The following is a 27,717-nucleotide window of genomic DNA, read 5'->3' on the forward strand; positions in this document are numbered from 1 at the left end:
TTGTTGCCATGACATTAGTTTGGTCGCAGTATTTTGTTTACTACATTTGTTTGGTGGTCTAAAAGAGATTTCACCATTTAAGTGAAATTGCAGACCTCAGCAGTTCTGTTTATAAATGACTCTGAGATTCATGAAGCTACACTCTCACCCAGTTTTTCTTCACCCTGTATTCCATTGACATCCTCCTTTAACAGAAAAAAGGAATTTTTACAGTTTGTCATCTGACCATAGTCAAAAATGGAGATAATCAGCCTGTTATGACCCTTTTAACTTTCAGTGACTCTTGAGAAAGGGTGGGAGTAGGGGAACTTGTAGGACCATGACCATGGACAGCCTGTACCCATCCATTCGCTCTCCGTTCTAGCGACTCATTCATCCTAGAACACAATACAGCCAGTGAGGTGCACTTTATTTTTAGGAAGGGGGGGTTGCTTTCCGTAACATTCCGTCACTGCTCCTATCTGTAACATTGGTGATTGTGCCCTGCCAAGTTGGGCTATCCTTTTGATGGCTTTGGCCAAAGATGGTGGCTCAAGAAGGGTGGGAAAGAGACAGGCTGTTCTTGCTCTTCTGATAGGACTGAGCTAGGAGTAGAATATCAGCCCGGTCAAGGCTGCCTTACTGGCCTATGGCCTGCACCTTAAGAGATGAAGTTGGTACTTGCTAGTCATCTGTTGACAACATTTAGAGCGAAGATAGCACATTCCAGTCTGTTTGCACAGATGATAAAGAGGGTGGTGGAAAGACAAACAGATTAGCTTTGAGCACACTGGACGTAGTCATGCCTTATGAATTATGCAAAAACAAAACATCTGTATGACCCTATGACAGTGGTTAATGTAGTAGACTGTGTAGATTGTGAGATCCATTAATGGAGGCTTACGGTAAAAGCTATTTCAGAAATAGCTACCATAGGTCACTGGTTCTCAGTTCTGCTACAGCAGAACCCCTCTTCATTTAGGATTTTTTTCTGTGCTTCAACACACATATTTCAACTAATTATAAAGCCCAGATCCTATATTTCTTTATCCACTTTATCCACTTGAGGTCCACTACTGCCATTTGTGTGGGTTCATGTACCAAAAACAATCACAGTTTATTTTTCCAATCTCGCTTTTAATGAAACAGGCTATTTTTGTTACTGTGCTTTTAAAGGTGCCATAGAAAGTATTTATTCAGTATTTAAAATTTTTCACTGATGTCTACATAGAAGGTATGTGTCTTTGGTCGGGGAGAAAATTGCCCAGATCCGGTTTTGAGAGTTGAGAGTTCGGTTCCCTGGGAAAGGTATGACAAATTGCCAACATCACATCCCATTCACAGCCTGAAAACGTACATTTCTGTACGTAGCCTCCATTTTCATTGCTGTTACTCTGTTGTCATTTTCTGCTGAGCTATTGTGGGCTGGTGTATGTACATTTTGGCGACATAAATATTAGTAAGTAAAGACCGTTACGTAACAGTTCAGTATTTTAAAACTGGCCTGTTTACAGCCCTTTTTACAGCAGGTCTGCATTTGTAGGAGGAGACAGCAGAATTTGAGGTTCGCGGTATGTCAGTTCCATGTATCGAACTCTCCTTGTTCAACTATGCCAGTGTAAATACAGTTTTCCATTTTAAGGCACCTTTAAAGGAAACAAATCGGGGCAACATATCACCAGAAAGTTGTGGTATCCACCCCATCATAAGAAAAAAGGAAATGCACAGTCCCTCCTCCTCCCTCTTCTCTCCTCGCTAATTGCTATTGCAAATTGCCAATGTAAGCATTAATAGCTGTTTACTTGCCAGTCTAGACGAAACTTTGCAAGTTCAGCATCAAACTTTATCCTTTTACTCACCAAGAGCTGTCTCTAGCAGTGGAAAGCAACACCAGTATTAACTCTTGTTTTTTCTATTTATGGCACTTCTTTTCTTTGCTGTTGAACGTGGTTTCTTGCCAAGAGCGGGTGGTGGTGGTGGTGATAATGATCTCTTGCCAAGAGATTCAGCCATCGTTGCATTTACTCGATGCTCTATGTTTTTGAGGTACAAAGTGGTATTACAAGACAGGCTGGGGATAGCTGGTTAGCATGTTAACTTCACTAGATCTCTCTGCAACACGATACATTTTTGACATAATGTCAAAACTGTTATTTCTTCATATTCATGTGGATAATTTTAGTTCATTTTGAAATGTTTTAAACTAAAAATGTTACAAATTGCACTTTTAACACTGATATGTGTAAATGAGCTCTGTACTGCTTGTGTGCCCTGTATTGTGCCTCATTTATAAAGACTTCACTGTGAATGGGTGAAACTGAACTGCTCTTGGCTGAATAGGTGTGTATACAGTGGGGTGCAAAAGTCTGAGACTGAGGGTGAGCAACAGGACAAAAATATCATATCAACACTCAAAGAAATTTTCACAAAACACAATACATATCATGATATTTTGACACAGACACAATGCACTAGGAGCTTTGAAACTGCCATCAAAAACAGTGGGCACAATGATTTTTAGTTAATGTTTCATGTGCACTGCATGGACTAACAGGACTAAACAGGGCTAGCTATGCTCTGTATTTGATGAAACATGCCATTGGCCAGTTTTCCTCAAATACAGATAATATGCACAAGATTCTCAGAAAAGCATATTCTCAATCACAATAACAAAATTATCACAATGATGACAATATGTTGTCATATCTCTCTATCTGACACCACATTGAAAATCTGGGATTTTTTTAATTTAACAAAAAGTTTAAGAACTAAAAACAAAGCAAATATGTACTTTGCGAGATATTTGTGTAAAAAGATCAGATTTTTTTAGTCTTTTCTGCTGAAGCATGTGTTCAGATGACTTTCGGATGGATTTGATCTCCTCATCATAGGCTTTTGCACAAACTTTTGGAGTCCATGCCAGCTCAAGTGCATGCAGTCATTAGCGCAAAAATGGGAACAAGAAATTCTGGAATTCATGTTAATTAAAAGATGTTACTTTTCTCTTTAATTTTTATGCTGATAATATAATTTATAATAAAAAAAGCATTGTATTAAATTAGAAATGGATGCAGAATGGAAACATTTTCTCTGGTGATCTCAGACTTTTGCACTCCACTTCATGTAAATGTTTTGGTTTTCATGACATCACAAAAACAATTGTATCAAAGCAGGCTGTTTTTGCCTCCCAATTTCTATATATGGGACTGTATGGACTAGGGAGTGAATGGTGTGTTTTGATACTTTAACCCTGTTTCCACACTACATTAATCTTTAGTGATTTTAAATAATTAGTTTAGTTTCGTGAGTTAGGCCCTTCAATAAGCTCTTCCTAAATTGAAGTTGGGGTTGATAGAGCAGGAAAACATGTTCAAGGCAGGGGAACTGAGAGATTGAAAAACGCTGGCGTATGGTATTGAAGAAAAAACGTGTATTATATGACTTAATTGATTAATAGCACAGTCTATGTATTTGCAAAAGCATATGTTAGAATAAGTGATACATAAAATCTGTAACTCTTGAATTAAAATGGATATAATTAGTTGGGGCACAGCTGCCAGGCAACCTTATGTTCAAAAATATGCTTTGTTTCACCAGCAGATGGTGCCGTACACAACAGTTATTCTTGGGTATTGTTCTTGAACTTCACAAGATGAAAAACAATTCACAAAGGAACTTCTCAAAATTGTCGATAATTTGCTTAGAATAAATTATCTTGCATCCAATAGCCAATGAGAAAATTTGGTTTAAGGAAGTGCAAGTGGGTCTGTAATTGTAAAAAATGTTACAGGAAGTCGTTCTACGCTGTCCCCGAGCCCCACCTTCTCCAGCAGAGGGCACTCTGAGAGTTCCACTGACCTGGTGGTGGATGCCTCCTACTACAACTTTTACCAGCCCTCCCGCTACCCAGCCTACTACAGCAACCTCTACAATTATCAGCAGTATCAGGTGACTACCTATAAACACACTACTCAAATGGATCATGTCTTGTACTGTGTGGTGTTTTGTATGACTCCCTTAAACTGCAAGTTTATTATTTAGTTGTTCATCCAAAAATCAAACTCAAATATGAAGGACCTGAAGTTTGCTTCTTTAGTTAGCATTGGAGCAATGAGCCAACAAGTACAGGAAGCCTTATGCATACAGCATGCTTAAATTGTCACATGCTTGCCTCAAACTGTGTTAATTTGTTAAGTAATCTCAATTTGACTTGCTTGTTTAGTTTTGACCTACTGCTATATACAAAAGTCTACAAGAGTAGAGACAAAATTCAGGCTTAAGGGTGGTTGCTGCTGCTATTTTTAAATTTTTAAAATACTTTGCCCATGTTTGTAGAAAATGGTATGATCTGTTCTTTAGACATAATTTTCATCAGCTATCTATCTAGCTATCTGGTTAATATGAGACTAATATCTAAGTTATGTAGTTATTAGACTGAGATATGGGCCCTTGCCATTTTTCAGTAGTGTTGCAGCAACTTGGTGCACAGTTTGTTGCTAATACACTGGAAATTTCATATCGCAATATAGCAAATGTGGTTGTTTAAAACACCTCAACATTTAGCCTAATCATGAATAGATATAAACAGTCTGCTGTTGCAGAATGACATATAGCCAGGGTTGGAGTACAAGAATAACGTAGTACAAGAATTGGTAATACATATCAGAATGCAGATACTTTTTATATTTTAGGAGAATACTTTTAGAATACTTACTCACTAAATATTCTCCAAAAGAAACACAATTAGGCTAATGTTTGTTTATTAAGTATTTTAGAATCAGTGCACGGCATGTAGCAAACATGCTAGTCAGATGAATTCTAAAAAGGACCACAATTAACTTCATCTTTACACTGAAGTTACTTCTAAAGCTTGAGTAGACTGATAAATCAAGGTGATGAGACAGTTACTAATCTCAGTGTAATTGTAATCTTGTAAAGAATGATCTCAGTAGGGAACAAACATTTCCCATGTACCTTAGCAAGATATACTGTAAATGTATTCTAAATGTGTTCTGAATATGTTATGGAATACGTTATGTATTGTAACTGAAAACTTTGCTGAAAACTTATAAGAAAACGTATTCAGTATTCACCGATCACTACTTCTTTTATTTTGCAAACATAGCAACATATATGATAATTTATGTGCTTTTGGGGGTTGTAATTATTTGACAAGTCTTTAAATAGTTTATTATATTTTGTTAGTGAAGTACCAATCCGATACCCTAGATTGGTATTGGCACTGATACAAACCTTATTAAATGGGTTGGGTGTCGCCCAAATGTGACCAATGCACTATTGATACTGTTTCTCATACACAGTGGATCTAAAATGGAAGAGTGTCATTCCAAAATGTGACACACATCAAATTCTCACCTTGTGTTTTCATCAATGGAACGGAGTGCTCTGTGTATAGCTAATAATGATGAATGATCACATTACAGGCAAACCTGTTTGTTTAAGGACATGAAACAAGTGTTTCTTTGCAAAAGACATATGACACCACGTATCAGAATAAAAGCTCTGTGCAGGAGAGCTTTTCTGTTTCTAATTGTAGTTCACACAAGCTTCATCAGCATAGAACTATTTGAGACTTTCTGTCAATTTAATATAGGCTAAAAAATTTTATTCTCAGATTTTTAAGTGCTTTTCAGATAATAAGGTGATAGTTATGATGTCTACAGTGGTCTACTTCGTGATTCTAAAATAAATTCGAAGAATATGGTTAAAAAGAAATATTTGTGAAGTGATGTTTTGGATGGACTGGTGACCTGTCCAGGGTGTATCCTGCCTTCCACCCAATGACTGCAGGGATAGGCTCCAGCTCCCCCCGCGACCCAGAAGGATAAGTGGCTTAGAAGATGTGTGTGTGTGTGTGTGTGTGCATGTGTGATGTTTTGGAAATAAATCTTCAATTGTAACAGCTTATTACATGAGATATACACATTTAAATTGAAGAAGGTAAATATGGTATGCGTACAGGTATCAGAATCAGTATTGTAAGAGAAAAAGTCAGACTGTGCATCCTTATGCTTTATTATAGGTTTTATTATGGAAAGAGTGAACTGGAGTGTCTTATAGTCTACATGGATTTTTGAGTACTTAGTGCTAATATTCGAATGCTGACATCACTGTTCGGCTGTTTGTTACATTTCATCACAGGAAGACAGAAAATAGAAGCCAAACAATTCAGTGAAATGACAATTGTATGTTTCAACAGAACAGTAAAATATGGTGTGTTTGTTCATATTTGCGAATAAGTATGTTATAATAAACTTTGCTGTTCTGAAGCACGAGTGGCTTATTGCCATTGCCATGGACATGTTGTTAGGGACATGACTGAGAAGGCAGAGATAGCGTAGCTTAATCGTGAACATGTCTATATACGTTCCTGTACCTGATGTTAGCTTGGCCCAGAAACAGTAAAAACATATTTCTGTGACAAACTAATATGATGCTACATTGTCTACTGAGGAGATCATCTGAGGTTATGTTACTCATTCAACATGAAAACCTACAGATTTTGCTCAGCTATTTTTGAATAATAAAACATGTTTTTAGATGTATTCCTCGCTGCTGAAGTTTTTGTGCATGACCAGTGCTGTAACTTAAGGTAAAGATTAGCCTACAGGCGAAGTATGTTTCTTTCCTTGCCTGCGGTTAACTTCTTATCCCTTCATTTGAATATCAAAATTAATCGGTATGCACATCTCTAGTCTCTTAGACAGCAGGTCTCCCAAGAAGCATTGTTGCAGTGACTTTTTGCTTTAGTGTTCCAACCCCCCTCAAACAGGAAGTATTATTCCATATTAACCCAACACCCATGAAGAATACCACCATAGTACACCCATCTCCCCACTCGCCCACGCTGCGCCCCTTTTAGTGCAGTACTACGCAGTAATGAGATGATTAGCTGGGCTAGAGCCCGTGTTGATAGGGGCTCCTGTCAGTGGACCCGGCTTGCTGTTTTAAGTTGGCAGGCCATGGTGAGCTTCCCCCCGTTCCGAGCCAGTGGGCGAGCACAGCATGGAAGGTGTGCAGCCTTCATGCAGTGCTGCCCCTCTAACATGTTGTTTACATTTTCCTGCTCCCCCCAGCCGGAACTGCAACTAATACTGCCACTGGGAGTTCTCTAACCCTTATCCATGCTATTACCACAGCACCAAATTTGTCTCCCTTCATCTCTGAGCACTGACACTAAATTTGGTGGAAGTTAAATGCATTTTAGTGCATTTCGAGCTGGAGAAAGGTGGAGAAAAGTTTTTCTGGTCAGTGTTCACATAGATGTGTTATGTTCCAGGCAAAATTTAGTCAGTGATTTCTCTGGCCATGATTTACCAGACACCCAAAAATGGTGTTGTCATGTTTAAATAAGCCTAGATATCAGAAACTTTATGTTGTACTTGGGCAGATATGTAACATTTCTTGCTCTTCTGACACTGACAGTAAAGAATTTGCATCAACAAAAGGTATAGGTAGATTTGGAAATAGCAGCTAAAATAAACACCTTGGAGCTTGATGATTATAAGACTAAAACTCAAATACAAACCTAAATATGTTGTTTTCCACTGTTGAAAAATATATTTTTTTCAGAGGCAAGATTTCTCCACAACACCAACAATGTGATGCTGATAGCATCAAGATGCTTGTGTTGTCAAAAAAAAATCACTGTTTAGTTATTTTAACTGCAGTATTTTCAAAATTGTCTACCCCTTATCTATACATTTTAGGAGACAAATGCTCTCTCAAACTTTTTTTTTTTTAGAATTGTACTTGACTGCCTTTTTGTCATTTGTTTGTGGCTTTAACAGTTGTTTTACCATAATTAGTGCTAGTTGTGCCCACAAAGACAGTGATTACTTTGTATGTGATAATCTGCCTCACAGTTTAGTGCAGCAAACTAGCAAACCTTCTGTAGTGTGTAGTGTAGCATGTTGGACGTTGCTAAATTGGTACAATGGATGCTCTCATCTCAAATGCTATAAGGGTACTCATTTTGTCTGGAAGTATTATGTTATATGTATGTAGGCTACAAAATCTCTCTCTCTCTCTCTCCCTCTCCCTCTCTCTCTCTCTCTATACCCACCTACACATGCACACACACACACACACATATTTTTACATATTTATGTATGTATATGTGTGTGTACATATAAATCAATTTATATACACAGTTCTATGCAAAAGCCTTAGGCACCTAAAATTTTTTATAACCATTTATCTGCAGTAGGTGTTTTTCTGCTTGTAAAAAATCCATGTTGTTAGAAGAGATGAAAATAAACAACAAATAAAGTAAATGATAACAAGAATTTCTTTTTTTAAATAGTTGATGTCTTGTGAGCTAGTTTGGTTTGGTTCCAGATATCTCCTGTATGCCCCAATAGAGTCTGACTACAGACATGCACACTTAGACAGATGCACTCTCAGCCCCAGTGACGTCACATGCACACGCACTCTCTGCCACAATGGCAGAAGCAGCCGAACGGCACGTTAACTTTTGGCTGCTTCTGCTTAGCGATATCATCGCTTAATCCATTTTTCATCCATTGCACAGCTAGAGAATTCCATTTAATGTACGTCCTTGTTAAAAAATGTCATAGAACCTATTAAAACCCTACCAGGAACCCTTTTGGTTCCTTGTAGTGTTCAGTGGTTGCTAATGGTACTCTGTGTTTTCCTGATGGGTTTATATCACAGTGTAAAGGATTCACATCATTTAATCAGGTGTTTTGGGACTGATTCCAGATGCATTTGTTCATTTCCTATTGTACTGTAATGGCAACCATCAAGCCAATTCCCGTTAGGAAGCAAACCATCAGTTCTAATCGTCTTTAGCATAGCTTTCATGAGTTTTAGCAGTAGCCTGTTTGTTTTTTCTGCAAATAAATCTGACATTCATGTCTTATCATCGTGGTAGGTTTTATTTTGAAAGCTTGTATTACCTTATTACTTATTATCAGTATGACAGCGTTAATTTAGTTCAGTGTAACTCTTCCCCAACAGTACGTGGTACACGAAAAAACACTGTCGTGGCAGAGCGTGCACTGACGTCATTAATAGGCTGGCGGTGCATGTCAGGCTGAAGGTGCATGTCTGCAGCCAGACCCTTACATTTGTTGTTTTTCCATCACCAGCACAGCTGTTGTAATATAATGAAGCATTAATTAACCAAACCAGAATGGATTGGATGATAAGTAAAATTAAGCTTTTCTTTTAAAAGAAAAAAAAGCATCTGTATTTGACCTGCCACTACATTATGCATTAGGCATGAATGCAAACATACTGACTTTTTCAATGATGTGTGTCACTGACCTCAAATGATATTATATTTGCACAGTACAACGAGAGTTCATAGATGTGCTGTAAAGACCTTGACATCATGGCTGTTTTACTTTAAGATGCAGTAGAAAGGACCTCTACACTGTCAAACTATCCATTTACAGTTTCTTTCTTGGTTAAAAATATTTTCTATCATTTAATTTTAGTCTTAGCCTAGATTTTAATAAAAAAAATGCATTATATTAAATTGTGCTAATTTAATAAATGTGAAACTATCAAGACAAGTTGAAGTAACAAACAAGCTTGCAGGCCAAACTTACAGCAACTCCTAGTACAAAAAATACATTGTGTTCACATATATATATATATATATATATATATATATATATATATATATATATATATATATATATATATATATGACAAACTGATCTGCTGCCTGGTGCACTATGTGGAACAGATGTTTTATATTTTTTTTTATTTTATACGTTTTATTTCTGCAGTTTTTTTAGTGAACAATTAGCCATTCTTTCTAACTAAGAGAAAGCAAATTCTAGCTAACATTTTGTTGTATTGACACTTGCTGCTCACTCTACCTCGTTTTCCTTCTCCCTCATCTGTGAGGCTCACAGCAGTCTGGGACTCGCCTCATCTGTGGGGGCACAAATGACACGCACACTACAGGAATGTAAATGAAAACGGATATAGACTCGTGCGCTGCTCCTCGTGAGTGAAGTCTATGTGATGTCATTTTAGATCAGCTGGCTGTGTGGCCTACTGTGTCAGCCACATTATAAGATATTGTTTAACACTATGGGGCCTACTATAAGAAGTCAGCTTCTTAATTGCTGCCTTTATCTTAGAATTTTCCCTATCCACCTTAAATGGTGCAGCAGTTACATTCTGGCGCCTGAGGCTTTAAGGTAAAACGGGGAAAAAAGCTAGCGAATAAGAAACAAAACCGTGCTATGCGCACCACAATGTAACTGCTGCACCATTTAAGGTGTAACAGGAAAATTTGAATGGGAAGCCAACTCCAGCCTCATTTGTGAATTTGTGTTTAATGTATAGATGTGTAATGCAGTTTGATAATTTGGAATCATTTGTCAGATTAATAATTGCTGTTATTTTATTAAATAATAACTTGAAAGGTGAAATACTGTAAGCTAGGCATTAAAAGTATTGTAAGATGTTTGGAACATGAAATTATTAAATGATAATTATTGTACTGTACTTATCTGTTTAATACCTTAGCAAATTATCTGTCTTGAGATTTGATGACCGCTTTTGAAAGATCCATATTCTAATTTCTAGCTCTGTCAAGAAAAACGCTTCTAACTAAACACAAAGGCTGCTAATTATGCTGATGCTGATGTTGTTACATATGTTACTAACAAAACAATATACTATTCACATACTGCGCATGTTTTTGGTTAGCAAAACACTCCTTTATTAAAACATACATATGTTATAAAGTAAGTTAGCAAAACTCTTTTTATTACAACATGCACGATTCTGCATTCAACACAAGCCCGCACGTCATTTCCGTCCACACAGGTGAGGTGAGTCCCAGACTGCTGTGAGCCTCATAGATGAGTCTGTTGAGTTTGTGTGCCCATAATCTAGGAATTATATTAGTAAAAATGCACCTTTACATCTTTCTTTTAGAACAGTGCGTGTATGGAGTGCCTTTTTGTAATTTTGACATTTGTGTTTTTCCCTTTATCAACATTATTGTATCTGAACTGATCAAAGGGTAACTGTACGGAAAAGTCATAAGAATTTCACTTTTAACAGATCTGTCACTGGCTTATTTCTTACAAGGTTGCTTTATCCAGTTGACTGATGCACTTTAGGGCTGAGTGACAAGGCAGTTTAATCAGACATCGTCAGTGATTGACAAGTAACCCAATGATGATGTATAAACGTTTTGGGACTAATTTATTGTTAAACAGCTTGTAAATAATGTTGGGAAATTGTTTCAGGAGATGCCTTGCCTTGGAAGTTCAGATTGCTTCAGTGTGGCTCGTGAAAACAGCCACTAAAGCGACTGGGCAGCTAGTTCTGACCAGGAACTTTTAGATGTAAAGAACGCTACTGATCCCAGTCTACACGCAGTAAACAGGATCAGAAAAAAGTAACACAATATTAAATGGTACGTACACGTAATGTTTTTTTCACTTTTACAATTAAAACACTAGGTTATCACAGAGCCTTAAAACCCATTAGGCACAGTAAATTGTCCACTGTCTCTTCTGCATGTGATTTACTCTCTGACTAAAATTAGCATTTTAATGTTGCAGCATGGTAGATCTATATATATCTATATATATCTGTCGGGGAATCCTGCCAATTTTTCACAGTTTCTGAATAATTCAGTCCTTGAGATGTAAACAGTATTTAGAGTGGTTTAGTGTGAACAATTCTAACTTGTCAAGTTTCTCTAGAATGGAGCATTTCACACCAAACCACTTTTAATGACTTTGTTTATATTTTAACCATTTAAACCATGTTTAAAAAGGCATATTAACTAAAAAGAGAATAGGAAGTAGGTCAGAGCTGTGGAGTGTGTGTATTGGTTTGGGTTGGGGGCGAAATAATTAATAATCATAGTATTTTAACTAGAAAATATTGTGCTAATTACTTTTAGATATCACCCAGACCTAATGCACGTATACTTGTGCAGTATGGGGAGTTTTTCTCTGTTGCACAAGTAATTGAAATGCTCTGTTACAGAATGTCTGTCTGAAAGCTGAAGGTTCAATTCCCCACACTCTCTGTCTAGTTAAGGCATGCCTTCCGAGATGTTGCATGAATCTGAAGAACTCCATTTACAAACATTGAATCGGACGGCATGAAATTGAGGGCATCCTCAAAGTCATGGCCCCTTCAACTTTGATATCCCATCAACTTAAGGCAACACTTTTATTTATCCTTATTAATCAGTCAGCAACCCACTGACATATGATCCAGCCTCAGCACCATGACATAATGTGGTTTTAATATGAAGATGCCCCTGTATATCCGCTCTGATTTATGTTACAAAGTATCTCAATTGTATCGAGCGTGAGCTACTCAAGTGTGAAATAAATTAAATCTATATTTCTTCTGAGACTTATCTCTCAGAATTATGTACACATAGGCCATTGATGGGGCCATATTTTATTATGTTTGTGCAGCAGGGGGCCTGACTGCGACATCTTGCACCGGGGTCACTGCCTTTGTCACACTACTTTGTGGAGTTTGAATAGCAAAGGTTAATGATATTGCTATAGTGTTTCAGCACGACTCCATAGACTGAAGGAGGTACTTTAATGTGGATCTCGTTATGCATAATGGGGCTATCTGCAAGATGAATGATTGCAGTGTGATTTTGTGAGTGTTCTGTTGCAAACAAAGCCAAACCAGACAAGAGGTGATGTTTTTTACATTAAGCATTTTTAGATGTTATAGATTTTTTACAGTTAGTGTTTATCTGGGTGAAATTAATATTAGACTGAAGTTAACTAAAGGCCTTATTTTATTAGAATTGATGTTTCCTTGTGTGTCTGTCATTTAGTAATATATGTTACATTTTGATATTCTACAAAGGGCTTGTAACTGTTTAACTAGGAGATTTTCTGTCTGAAGTTTACATCTAAAGCTTTGCAGTGAAGCCAAATTGTATAAATTTTATATTTTGCTGGAGTACTCTCAGCAGATTTCTAAATCTCCTAAGTTTTGTTACATTTTAACAGAATTTATTTTTACTAATGTTTGCATTTTGAACTACATTTCCTTGATTCTTCAGAATGCAGTCTGAAGTAGTGAGGTTGGTGCAAGTTACCACACATTAGTCCTCCACTGGGGCAAAAGTAAGAGAGTAAAAGAGATGCTCACCAGTTAGTCTTTATCTGAGTGTGTCCATCTCCCACCCTCTCCCACCACGAGTGAGTGCGGCTGTGCTGCACTGCAGGTGGAGAATGAAAATATGAGGGTGGTGTAGAGAGCCCAGACAGCCGATGGTGCCAGATAAGAGCCCTCTGAGGGAGGTAAGGGAGCACAGCCAGCCTTTATTAATGAGGCTGCACTGGAGCTTTCACACTGACAGTAGCACTGCGCCCACGCCGTGCTAACTTTCTTTATGTTGAAAGGGAAAGTCTGGCCTAAACATATTGTACAGTAACTCGATTCCCACAGTTACATGGAAGTGTCACTGAAGTATGACTTATACCAGTTTTGTAAATGATTGTGTAGACTGAACTGTAAAATACTACCCAGTGAAAAACAATTTAAGACCATATTTTTTCTAGCAAGATGAGTTGGATTAACATGAGTCTAGGAATTGATTTGTTCTGTTCGTTTTGGCACATTTGAGATGCGTACTACATTTGCTTGTTTTGTGCTGGTTTGGTTTCAAGTGTCACTGGAGCATGCTCAGAAAAATACAGTTCAATTTCTGTTGTATTTGTCAAAGCCAATACAAGAGGCCAGCGTAGCTTAAATAACAGTTTATAAAGCTGTCTGAAATTGATGAGGTGGACAATAAATGGTGACATATTACTGGCTGACAGAAATCAAATTCCATAAAAGTGAAATTGAAAATCCCCTAAAGCCCCTGTGCTGCTGAGTAGACAGCTCTTTTTAAAACAAGCAAGTTCTCACAAGAAGGAAGAAAACTTACCAGAGAAGTGTGTTGCAGTTTATTTTGAGAGAAAAAAAAAATCTGGCTCGAGAAGTCAAGCAAGACTTGTAAGGGCTATAAGCTTTATCTTACTTTTTTTTTTTAAACATGTCATGATGAGACATGACCTACTCTGGTTCAAGAACAAGTCTTGTTGCAGATATCAGATTTATTATTTGTGTTACCCCAGTAGCTAATGTTACGAAAGAAAGAAGGGAACTTCTTCATTCATATTGCCTACAGAAATGGCTTTAATGTTAACTCCAGGCATATTCCAAACAGAAAATAGTTTAATCTTAACGGCATGTGAATCATTTCACTTTTTGAAGCAGATGCCCAGTGGAGATAGCCGCCTGTCCAGCCACAACGTGTCCCAGCAGTACCGTATGCACTACTACTCAGCAGCATCCTATCTCAGCCAGGGCCTGGGCACAGCTGCCTGTGTGCCCTCCATTTTCACCCTGGAGGAGAACAATTCCTGCCCTGAGCCCAAAGCTGCAGGTCAGTTCTTCCTCTCTTTCTTTTCTCTCTCTCACCCCACACACACACACACACACACACACACAAACACATATGCACACACCTCTCACAGGCCCATAAAGTTTTATCCAGAGTTTATCAACAGTGTGCACAAGTACATCTGAGGGAGGTTCTCTCTGCGAGTCAAGGGCGCCATAAAATTCTCACAAATACATAAATTCAAAAGTAAAACTTTTATTATGGCCATTTGTCCTAGACCTTCAGATTTAAAGAGATAGGAACCACATGTAGTACAAACAGTCATTCTGTTTTCAAAGTTACAAAAATCATAAACTGATATGCGATGATGTTCTTGAATAAGCCTGACCAATATGTAGTAATAGCTATTAGTTTTAAAACTTTGCATTTTTTAAATTATTTGGTGATATTTGGTTTTAAACCACCTAGAATGAAAACATGTAGATGGACATTTCATAAGTGATGCTGATAGAACGCTAGCATGCTCTGGTTGTTTCAATAGATCCACCATTCCCCCATATCCCAAAGCCCTTCACCTGCTCTGGCTCTTAATGAATTTTACATGCTGTTTTCCAGTGGCCCAAACATGAGGGTGCCTATCACCCCCACTCTCACTCCAGGGGGTCCCATGCTCCATTACAACACAAAAACGCTTCAGTCCGGGTGGTCCCAAAACAGTGATACTAACTGCCCAGTTACTAAGGAGATGCCAGTCTGCTGTTTGCTTCCTGTGTCTTGAATTTAGCAAGTTATGTGATACCTGCTAGTGCCAATTCTGCATGCATCTTTCTTCAAAATACATTATTAACATAAAAGTATAAAACTGCACTGAATTAACTTATATAAGTATGCCTGATAGGAAGTATTTCACATTAAACCAGTAAATCCAAAGGCTTTTCAAAATATGCCTTTTTGTGAGTTTCCTCTCTTGTTCAGCTAGTTCTGCCCAGTTTAGGTTCTGTTGTGAGGGAAAACCAATGGCCATGACCTTGCATGCATGGCCAGGCTGGCATGGCTGAAGAAAGTTGTTATCTGTGCTGAGTCACCTCCCATTCTACTGTGGCACGTCCACAACTCACACAATTTCTGTCATCATCATTAGTACATCCAGTGCAACCGAGTCTGATTAGGCACCTAATTCTAGACCCATTTCCCAGCATTACTATATACCTGTAACTGTGTCCCTTCTGTTAGACAGGGAGACCTTAGAGATTACACTGTTGTAATAGATAATAGGTAGAGTTTTTAGTAGGCCTGAGCATTTTAACCATCCAACAAGAAAATATTTTATATTATAAATAAAAATAAAAATAGAAGTTTAACATAATTTCATTGCAAGCAGCTAGCATAAAAAAGTGACCTGTACCTGATCATTCAATTGATTGTGATTTAACATACTACTAGATGACCTTCAGAATGTGTTTAATTGATTGTATAAATTTGCCATCTGTTTGTATATATTGTTTCCATCTGTAGTTCTGCTTAGATTTTGCTTAATGTTAGATGCAATATCAGCTACTTATGTCTTGACATTCTCTGTGGTTCTACATTGCATGCTCAGCCAAAAATCATTCTTAGATGTGTTTTGCAATAAATGTTGATTTGACCTTGGTTTTAGATCGGTTGTGGTTTTTGCCTGGACAAACGTCTGGAAGAATATCCCAGTAAATGTTTTCAAACTTTATATATCATGATATGTTGATGAATTTCTATTTATTGATGGAAACTACACTTGGATATTGAAGGCAAAGTTTGATCCTTGATCCTTAAGATGTAGAGAATGATGTAATGCAATCATAGACATATGTCTTTCTCTGAGAAGGCCTCTGAGTAGCCCATATAGCTGCTGTGCCTGCTGCTCTCAAGTGTGGTGTGCTGTGTATTTATTTCCCCCTTGTGCTGCTGGGTAATCAGTTGGCCAAATACGAGCCCAAATAACCTTCAGGAGTGCCACGCTGTCCTTTCTGAGCGGGCCCCTTCCACTACCGTCTCTGGAAAATTGCCTCTGGGGTTAGTGAGCAGGAACAGTTAAGATTTACAAACAATGATGAAGCTTGTCATGCGTCTTTCTCCATCCGTCACGAGCAGCGGCCCTGCCGGGGCGTCCAAGTGTTCTTCATAAAAGGCACCTCGCTGTGAAATACGCCCCTGTGCGCGCTTTACTGCTGCGAGCTCGTCAGCAGCACTCTGCCGTAAATCGACTGGGCCGCGGGTGACACTGCACTCCATCACCCGCCCGGGGCCGCCTTACCCCCCACCCTTGCCCCCACCCACCAAACGTTCACGGGAGCCGCCCGTCATCCACGGAGATGATGTGCCCGCCGTGAGTTATGTTGGAATTTTAGTGTTATACGAGACAGCTTCAGGTTTTACCATTTTCTTTCACGCTTGGCATTTTTTTTGTTGTTGTCGCTGTTCATTGCTGAAAGTGTTGAAAGTTAGTTGTCTTGTGTAGGGCGAGCCAAGTTTACTTTTGAAATAAGTTACAGTGGAAGTCGAGTTACAGTGTTGGAAGGGAAACGATAACAGGAAGTAGAGTTGGCTTCCCTATATGAGTTGAACAGCCATTACCACTGAATGGAACTGTTAAATTCAGTGTCAGATTTCATAGTGAATTAGTAATGAAGTGGCAGTCTTACCTGAACTTCAGATCTGTATTGATCTTACTGTTGTATATTCCCTCGGGATGCTGTCCTGATCACAAGAATAGTAGATCATTCCTGTTATAAATCATATTCACTCAATGCTTTCATTTACAATATAAAACAAACCCCTGTTCCATATAAGGAATTTGTTAGTTCTGTCTATACCAAACCCCATGTTAAATGAAGGCTGCTTTGTTTACAGTCTAAAATAGCCTCCTGTTTTTTTACATCCCAGCTTATAAGTATCTATATTGTGGCATACAAAGATGTTTGCCATCAGCTGTGGTCAATGTATTACTTGCTGTTATTTCTCTGTGTCTTTGGTAGCCATGTCCTTTGTGCCAAATTCACATTTCTGTTGGCATTTCGCAATATTATTTTAATCTATTTAATCCCATTCCTCTCATGAATACAGTACTGTGCAAAAGTCAGACACCACCTTTTATAGCTTAATTTTCTGTCAAAACAACCATTAATTGCAAGTTATTCATTTTTCAGTATCAGGAAAAAAGCAAGAAAGATATATTTGACAGAAAATTACACCAAATCCTTAACAACTAAATAAAATGTCATAGCTCTCAGGGGTTGCACCAGCAGCTTTTTTGTTTGATTTGCTGAATTTTTCTTTCTTTTTTTTTCCTTTTTGGTCATTTTTTTTCTTTTCTTAGTATCAGTATCTTGGCAGCTAGACAGCTACACATCCTTTCAGACCCACAGTGTTATCTTCTCAGAGTGGAAGGATGAGCAGAAACACCTGTAGATTTTATCATATCTAATGCTTGAGTGGAGCTTGATTTTCTCCTGTCTCACAAAGCTGAAAGCTTTAAGTACTGTTTATCTGATGGTGACAGTTTTGGTGGTCCACTAGGTCTTGCGTGGTTGGTTGGAGTCTTATTTTCTTTGAATCATTTTTTAATGATTGGACAATGAATGGCATATACTTAACGACTGTTTTGACTGGAAATTAAATAAACGACGGGTGGTCTCTGACTTTTGCATGGTACTGTGCATGTTACTTATTATTTTCATAGTCACTGAATATTTAATAGCAGTTACTGAATAATAAGCCTTCAGCTGAATAACTGAATAATAAGCCTGTAGTTTTAGCAGTTAACTCTGTGAACCACAGAGTCATTTTAACATGGAGGAAAACACAGTGCTGTAATTAGTCATGAAGCTCAAACCTTTGATGCAGATCTTATTCCTTTTGACAGGTTCAGTCTAGCTGTATCCTTGAGAATATAAATCAGCAGTGACAAACTTGCCACAGTCTTGAGATCACATTTACCAAAGTAATTTTCTGGAAATAAAAGTCTCACAAGCATAATCAAAGCCACCATTCACTCTCTTTCACTGTGGGATTAACACAGAGAAAAGTGATTCTTTCTCAAAGGTCTAAGTACAATAAAGTGGTAAAAATTGAACAGGAAGAGGTGTAACGTCTCATGTAACAGAAAAGCTGTTGAGCTTTTCTTAACCTTACTAATCCGCCCTGTTGACATCACCCCCAACAGAGCAGTCTCTCAAGATCTTATTGATAACCTGAACTCGTGAGGTCATGTTTGCAGTATTTATAGTTATGTTTAAGGTTTTTCTTACCCTTTTCTTTTGCCCTGAGATCACTTAAATGGTCCAAATAAGAGAGATATGTTTAAAATATCTCTCTAACACTTTTCAATCAATAGGCAAGCATATGACACAGGTCCATTTGCCATCATGCTGACAGGTTGTTTATAAAATTGCTTTTCAAATGTAATGTTGACTTTGAATAACCTATAGTTATAAGGAGCTGTGCTTCACAGATTTAGATATTGATCTTATTACAACTGCATTTAGCATTTTAGTCAATACTGCATGGACTTCAAGATGTGTGCACCTTAAATGGCAAAACCTCAACAAAGCTTTGTACTACTAAATCTTAAAATGAATCAGCGGCCTAGAGGCGACATCCATGGCTGGAGTCTAACCACAGTCTGCTGTCTAACAGCTTAAGGCACGCTTAGCAACTCCTCCATTTCATGCTGTCTTCCTCTCTCTGCTGCTGAAGCTAAATGCTCTGTCTTTTCCCTCTCTATGGATTGGTTAAATACCAGCGTAATTGCCTGCTCCAGGCTCAAGTACTGTTGTAATGTCTTGTACAACATCTCCATTAAGACTTGCCTGAGGCACAGAGGAGATTAAATGGGTAAGGAACACTGATTTATGTTCCTCTATTGCTTTTGCCACTGTTCAGCCCAAAGACAGGTTGAGTCACTGAGATCAAGATAATGAGATAACATTTAAAGGAATGTAGATCAGACACTGACTAATAAGATGTTTTGGAACCAGTTTCGATGTGAGTGGACAAAATTCCATCTTACAGATCATTTGATCCTTAAAGCTGGAATGAATGATTACCTTTATCATCATGCTTAATTTTGTCAAAATACTAAGGGATAGTCAATGTAATGTAAATGTAAAGCCAAATGTGAATGTAAAGCCATTAAGTCCTTATTCATTTGAATGCAGCATTTTCAGTCAAGCATCACATTTTCAATGTATACTCATGTTTAAATCATGGACTTTTATCTTTAATTAATTTTTGGTTTCTAATTTCTTAGCCTAGCCTGCCTTTGAGCACCAGTAATGTTTTTATATCAATGCCAAAATGTCAAAATTCTGGGCTCGGGAAATGCAGTTCCTCATTTAGTTTAGTATCATTGCACACTTAATCAGTTAAAAACATTGCTATGTCTGTGACAGGCCTGTTTTCCAAGGTTCTCCTCAACTCTTGCCTCAAAATTTTGCCATTAAAAGTCTCAGCTGGATGTATTGAGACACTGATTTTGCCCTTGGGGCCACAGCCCATCACCCTATTTTTAATCCTACATCTTTTATTCCATACCTGCAATTATTTTCTCGCGTTTAAACCAACAGACAAGAAATCTCTCAAATCATCAATCATGCATCTCATGCCATTATAGTATATCCATAATGTTTCGACGAATCAAAACGGGAGCCCAAAGATGGACAGGTCATTTTGTGGGGGCCGGCAGAGCAACGTAACAGTGCCAGCGATTTAGCATGGAGGAGGGCCTGTCAATTCTTTCAGTGACACTCTCCGGCTGGGGACAGATTGGTTAACAATGCAGGGCTAGAGGTGCTTCTGTGTTTAATTAGCCTCTGACCCTCGCCTGATGCCTTCTGTCAGACACTGCTGGCCACTCATGCTGTTCTCTAATGGTCCAATAACGGGGATTGAAGGTGTCTGTTCTAATGGTAATGGTCTGTTCTTCCAGGTAAAGGTAATGATGAAGTTCAACTGTTATAAGAAAGGGATTGGATTGGACTGCAAGTAATTAATATATCATATAGTTTGTTATTAAGGCCTGCCTCATGTACAGTTTACAGGAGAGAGGATTTATATATTGGATTTTTTGCAAAGATGTTTTTCATGTGTTTTGTTCCCATATGTCAAGCAGTTTACTCTTACATTATAAGCAGTTTTGCAGAAACAGCATAAAACGGAATTTTACCTGTGGATACCAAGGCCAATTTGATATTTGTATTTTCATAGATAATACAGCTGGATAGTATACACCTTAAGCCCCTTAAACTTTGTAAAACAATCTAATTAGACAAGATATGCTGGGCTACCAGTTATTTTAAAATGCTACTGAAAACTTTACACTTTTTTTGTATGTGCATAATTTGTTTATGTATTTTTTAAAATTAAAAAATAACCATTTTACAATGACCTGAATTTACCACTATATGGACTTTACATTCTTTAAAAATGTTATATCCAGAAAGTTATAATGGATAAGTGTTATAAATGGATATACAGCATTTTGGAATGAAACTCTTCACATGTAATTTGATCAGGGGGCCCAAACTTTTGCACACGACTCTATTCCTATTTCCTTTGTTCCTGGCTGCATTGAAGCACCTTAGCTGAAAGACGCTTCAACTCGAAGACATCAGTGAGATATTTAATTTATGAAATATAACTTATATTTGTTATTTATTTAGTTAAACAAAGCTACACTCTAAGTTAGAGCTTAGTCTGCTTACAGTAAGTATTATCTTTTTTCCAGTTTTTTTTTTCCAAGTCTTACTATTTAAATATAAATGCATGCAGAGAATCAAAATATGAGATCGCCAGAAGAAAACAACCACCTTCTCCCTATCCAGGACTGAAAATCTATAATCTATCTACTACCAACTTAAGTGTGGGGCATTCATGGTGGCCAATCACATTTCTGTGTTATGATATATTTAAACCCCAGGCATTAGTAGAGATAGTGATAAACTAAATCTATACAAAATCATCATTTATAGGGTAATTACTATTGGGAGGTGGCTGTCCCAAACCCTAACCACTAGATTTCAATTTGTGATAGTAATACTAAATTTCTTTTTTGTTTTTTGTTTTGTTTTGTTTTTTTAAGATCTTTTTGGTTTCTTCTAATGTGAAGTTGAAAGATTTAGACTTATTAAGAGTTTAATTTTTAAATAAAAAAAAAAAATGCTGTCTCACATTTTCATATCACTACCGAAACACAAAGAGTTTTAGTCATAGCAAAGGTGGAGCATTATTGTAGCCATACCCCTACATTTTAGAGCAGGAAGTGAGAGGGGGAGACATCCCTGTCCCTCATGCTCACATGGTGAGCATTTAGATCCCCTTTTTTTGAAGTAAATGTGTCCCAAGTCCTGAAAATCAGTGTGTAACATTAAAAATTGTCGCTACCAAAACAACTTTTTTTATATTATATTATGATTTTATGTGCGTACAGCTGTTCAAAGCTGTGTTTGCTAGTCATGTATTGGCTAGCATTTTTATGTTAGCTGAAATTATCACTACCAAAACATATGATAAAGTTTCAGTAGTGTCACTATTGTTTTTGTAGTGATAAAATGGAATGTTGTTCAATCATTTGTTTTAATAAAATAAACATTGTTAAGGCATAGACTCATTCAAAACAAAAGGTTTTTAGTTTAATTTGTAAGTCAGTTAAAAGTCTTAAATGGTTTCTGAACTCCGACTTTGAACCATTTAACTAGAAATATTAGTATATGTATATATTTTGTATTTTCTGTCATTTCTGTAAAGTACCCTACTCCACATTTTGAGTAGTGATGAGCATTTTTAATAATTTTGTGATCAAGTAATCTAACAAAAAATCAAGCAGTCTATTAAAAATCAGCAGCCTGACACATGCAGAAAATTTATATTGTGCTTTATTCACAGCACCAGTTTAATAACAAAAACAGAGATGGAGTTTCATTGTTGTATTGCACATAGGCCTAAAATAAAGACTATCTTTAAAAAAATCTTCAATTCTGTTTAGCAAACAAAATTCTAGCTAGTCGCCGATAGCGAGCACCTGGGTGCTCTACATATCATGACAACAGTGAGGCTTTTGGGAGAAGATATATCCCAAATTTACACCAGTTACAACATGTAAGCGTAGCGTTACTGAAGGGCAAGTGACCGTATGTCCAATCCTTATACAATCCGACTGAGCTCAGTCACATATTGCCTTGGGCAGAAATATAAGCTTTAATTTCCTATTTTTATTTTCTAATTTATTAGTGTTTGAAGCGTCACAACACAAACAGTAGATATGTTTATTGCAATAAAAGCACAATGACATGCTGTGACCACGTTTGGTGTAACATAAAAATCCATCATGTAACCTCCACATGGTGTTAGTACGATGCAAGGCAGTGGCTTTGCAACTATTAGATCAAAACATTTTAGTAAAATATGGATTTAATCATAATTTCAAGAGCTATAGAAAGCAGAAAAGTGTAATTTGACTTGGATTTAGGAATGCGTATTTGTTCTGTCAGACTGGCTTTAAAAAACCCTACGCTAATGCTTCCAGTGTGAATTGGCCTATAGCTGTTTGAAAAAAGTTTAAATACGTTTGTGAGGTTCATGGCATCATGTCTTTAAAAGTTATTCAAGAGTTTTTAGAAGCAGTTAATAGCAAGTAAACATGCAATTTGCGCCTGTTTGCAGTGTTTCGGGATCTGTTTTTATGTTTTGACATCACATGAAAACAGTGGTCTCTGGTTGGTCACTGTCAAAGGTCAAAATAGGTGGCTGGTGGCATTGACTCTTGCATGACAACACCTGTCAGACTCTAGAGATAAGAAAGGTAGCCTAGTGACATTGACATTTCATGAACTCAGTTGTAACACCAAAATTTAAGTGAAAAACTTGGTGGATTTATTTCTTGGTGAAAAATCAATATGCAGATTTCAAGCAGTCATTTTACTTGTCAAATAGCCCGTTATGTAATGAGCCCTTAGGTGATTACTCATATCCATCCCTATTCTTGACATAAGACTGTTAGCTTAACTGCAGTAGAACACCAGCATTGCAGTTACTGTTGTGCACTTAGACAGTTTGTGAAAGAAAGCAGGACTATTCCCAGTCCAGAATTTATCCCCCTGTATGCAAACTAGTAAGCCAGACTGAAAGCAAATCATATGTGCTTTAAAACCCAGTCCCAATCTGACTGAGAGCCCCTCTTCTTCAGCAGCGTCTGTCTCCTGCAGCAATGGTGGCAGTAGCCACTGACTCTTTGAGGAGTCAGCATCTGTTTAAGGTGCTGCACCCCCTCCTCCCACTGTTGGACTGTGTTTTCTGCGTCATTAAGTCCTGCCACAGCTCTAATGATTGAGAGAGAGATGCGCATGTCGTTCCATGAGAGGATCTCTCACCCCCTTGTCTTCAGTCAAGTCATGTCTTCATCTGTGTGTACTCACTGCCTCCATCATCCTAAAGGGAAGGTTCACAAAATGCAAAGCTAGATCAAGAACTCTGAAAGATCTAGCTTTGCATTAATTGCTAAAGTAGTATTAATTGCTAAAGTAGTATCGTTATAGTCTTGTTGAATTTTGTGAATGAGTTTTGAATTAGCCAGATTTTTTTTAATCTACACCATGTCTAAAAGTATCCGGACCCATTCCGCACACAGCTTGTATAGTCTAAAAGTGATTGTCAATAGAATGGGATGCTCTTGAGCAGCCGCAGCCAAAGGTCGTCATGCTCAGTGCCAGGTGTCGGCTAGAGGGGGTGTAAAGCCCCCCAAGCATTGCGCTGTGGAGCTGTGGAAATGTGTTCTCTGGAGTGAAGGAGTAGCACTGAATAACTTGAGTTGATGAGTTGGAGCAGCATTTTTGATCCATCCAACTTCTGTACCTGATCTCACTAATGCTGTTTTGCCTGAATGGAAAAAAAAATCCTCAAATCCTCACAGCAATGTTTCAGCATCTAGTGTAAAGCCTTCCCAGAAGAGTAGAGGCTGTAAAAAGGGAACAAACTCCCTATTAATACCCTTCTTTTTGGAGAAACCTTTTATGACCAGGTGCCTAAAGCTTTGGACATACAGTTTATGTAAAAATTTGTCTCTCTGAAACATACATAAGTACATTTGAGTATATGCAAGAGTGTGTGTATGTGTTTATCTAAGTGGAGGCATTACGCACCCTCATGGCCCTGTGCAGGTAGTATATAAGCGCTAGAAGAAAAGCCTTATCCACAATAGATCAGGCCTAAATTACCATCTTCTCTCACATCTGGGCTTTTGTTCACTTTTTGTTCTGACTGCCAGAAATGATTGAGCTTCTTTCAGCCATTCCCCGCCCCTTTTTTGTGGACTTAAAAAAGGCTTCCTTTTGTTAAAACACACAAAGAGGGTTTAATAGTTTGGAAATATAAGATAGTCAGTTGAACAGAGGTGAAGAGGGCAAAAGTTCAGACAAGAATAAGCTCTTTCTAAGCATACAGAAACTTAAATCCTCTCTTGTTTCAGTACTGTTTTACACTTGATGGACATGTGCGGGTTTTTACACTATTTGGCAATGTTGAGTTCTTGCCAGTGTTCAGCAGAAAAAAGGAAAGCACCTCTTTTGCAAACCATGTACATGCTATTTGTAGCTCTGTATTCTAAAGGCTTGCATATCAAATGCATTAGAAAATTTAAGAAGGCAACCATGTGGTCTTCTTGTGATATGCTGCTGCTAATCCTTTACACTGATCGTTTTGGTTATCATACATATACTGGTAAACAGACCCCTTTTTCTAATTTCTTTTGTTCTGTAGTACCAGATCATTTAAAAGCCCATTGGAAGCATTTTAAAGTATTTGCCAGGGTCCGACATTAATCTGTATTAAATGGTAATATGGCGATAATCAAAGGCAACGAAGCTGTGATACAGAACATGTCCGCGGCCCCAGCGCATGATTTACCATCCATGCAAACGACCTGTCCAGTCACCCGCAAGGGCTTTCCTTTTAATTACACCGTAGATTTCCCCCTGATGAACTCCCTCAGAATTAACACAGGCACGGCTAATTCCAAACCACCCCCCTTCTTCCCTCACTGCGTGTTATTGCTGTTCAAAGAGCATCTGCGCAGTTTAGCTACACAAACATTAGTATTAACGATTGGCCAGTTTGGAACGGGTGACAAACTGCAGGCGGTGTGCCCAGTCCCGAAGCCTGAAACCAATCAGAAAGTTAATGAGGAGAAAAATGACTCCTTTTTCCCGCCAGCGCCCCTTAATTACCTCCACGCCAGAGCGGAGCGCTGGGTAGAGGGAGGAGGAGAAGGAGGAGAAAGTGAAGAGTGGCATGGAGATGAACCCCATATTGCCTAGTGTAGGTTATGAAGGTCAGAAAAGCATCTAAATTGGGTTTGTGTAATCCCCATCATTACTCCTCCTGCTTTCCTTGTAAATGAGATGAACCAGTAGACACCGTAATATCAGTTTCATATTCACACTTAGATGAAGTTTGCACTGACCTGGCTCAGTGCACAAGCTGTGATCATTGGCTTATTGTAATGCACTTTATTGTAATAGTCTGTGCTGTAAGTGTTTCAATTTAACATCATATATAATTAAATTAATTTCTACTCAAATAAAACCAGACTGAGAAGGTTATCATCACTATAATAAAAACTATATTTTTGTTTTAATTTATTTACACACACACACACATATATATATATATATATATATATATATATATATGTATATATATATATATATATATATATATATATATATATATATATCAATTAAAAACATTATTTAATTAATTTACTTTCTTTTTTACATTTTTACACTAAATTCCTTTTTTAAGCATTTTTGACAAATAAATCAGTACAAATTGTGAAATACAAACTTTTCAAGTTTCTTTCAAATTTTCATTAACAGATGTTAAATGTTTTTTCTTCTTCCTATAAAGTTACCAGTTTGTGATGTGATGTTACTTAGAGGGTGCTGTTTCTAGTTGAATATGTGAACCCAAAAAAAAACCAACAATAAAAAAGAATATACAGTACTGTGCAAAAGTCAGAGACCTTTCATTTATGTAATTTTCAGACAAAATGGCCATTAAATAAAAGACCACCAAAACTGTCGGCCATATAAACAGTACTTAAAGATTTCATCTTTAGAATAAAGATAAACAAGCTCCATGCTTGCTTCAGTGTTTTTGTCCATCCAGCCACTATAAGAAGACAACTCATTGCTGTGGGTCTGAAAGGACATATAGCTGTCAAGAAGCCATTACTGAGAAAAGGACACAGACAAAAATTAAGAATATCAAACAAAGAAGCTGCTGGTGTTCTCAGAACAATGGACTCCACAAAGCCAAGACTTCAGTTTTGTTGAATGTGTTTGGGATTACGTGGGTGGTAAGAAGCAAAAAATGCAACTAGTTTCTAAGATTGACAGCTGTCATAAAGTCAAAGTGTGTACACATTAAATACTGGAAAAAAAATATGTATTATATGTAGTTGTTGAGACTTCTATTTATTTTTTTGGTAAATATATTTTCTTTTTTTTACCGTAATTTTGGCTGTTTTGGCTGGAAATTATATGAAATGAAAGGTAGTCTCTGACCTTTGCACAATACTATACTTTTTCACAAAAAATCACGTCTCATCCATTTGCATGTACTAATACAGTCCTGTTTTGAGCTCACTCAACTCTTATATAAAGTATATAGCACTACAGAAAGCTCAGCTCAGTTAAGACGTTGCTTATCCCGCACTCCTTCTTCTAGGCTTTTTTGTACTGTGTGTGCTCAGCAGTCCCCGTGACTCAATACATGTCATGAGGTTCAGTGGTTCTGCCTGTGGAGCTTCAACTCACCGCAGCCTGTGTGATTCATGTGTGAGAGCACTTTGTCTACTTTGTTGTAATGTTGAGTGCTGACAGCAGTATAATTACAAGAAGATAACAGGTTTCCTGTATATTGGTTGGCAAAGATAAACTCACGGTCATAAAAGTGTTTCTCTAACATGTTTTTCATATTTGTATATGTTATGTATTTTTTTAGGCTTCTGGAACAAGATACTACATCATATTACATCTATACTGCATGTACTATGGGTATAAAAAATCCATTGGCGTATGGTGATGTGGTGAATTAACTGTATTCATTTTTGAGCGTTCAAAGCAGTTACAGTCAATTATAATAATAAGCAGTAAAGCATGCGGTTAATTTTTGCCAAAAAATAAAATTGATACCCTTTTTAAAAATAAAAATGAGGTACTCTGATAACATTTGTATATTCAGTGTACTTTTAAAAGTAATTCTAAATTGTACCAAAAGAATAAAATAGTGGTGAAAGTTGAGAATTC

At 37.4% G+C, this 27,717-nt stretch overlaps 1 protein-coding gene across 1 annotated transcript in view; it reads left to right on the forward strand.

The window, feature by feature from the left end:
- The window catches only part of dmrt1 (doublesex and mab-3 related transcription factor 1), a 30,681-nt gene that overhangs the window by 2,536 nt on the left and 428 nt on the right, over positions 1–27,717 (forward strand). Inside the window, exons 3-4 of the mRNA XM_036598800.1 lie at positions 3,770–3,927; positions 14,254–14,422. Of these exons, the coding sequence (XP_036454693.1) occupies positions 3,770–3,927; positions 14,254–14,422 (327 nt within the window). The remainder of the gene's footprint in view (positions 1–3,769; positions 3,928–14,253; positions 14,423–27,717) is intronic.

The sequence above is a fragment of the Colossoma macropomum genome, unplaced genomic scaffold, assembly GCF_904425465.1.
Source record: "Colossoma macropomum unplaced genomic scaffold, Colossoma_macropomum, whole genome shotgun sequence".
Taxonomy (NCBI): Eukaryota; Metazoa; Chordata; class Actinopteri; order Characiformes; family Serrasalmidae; genus Colossoma; species Colossoma macropomum.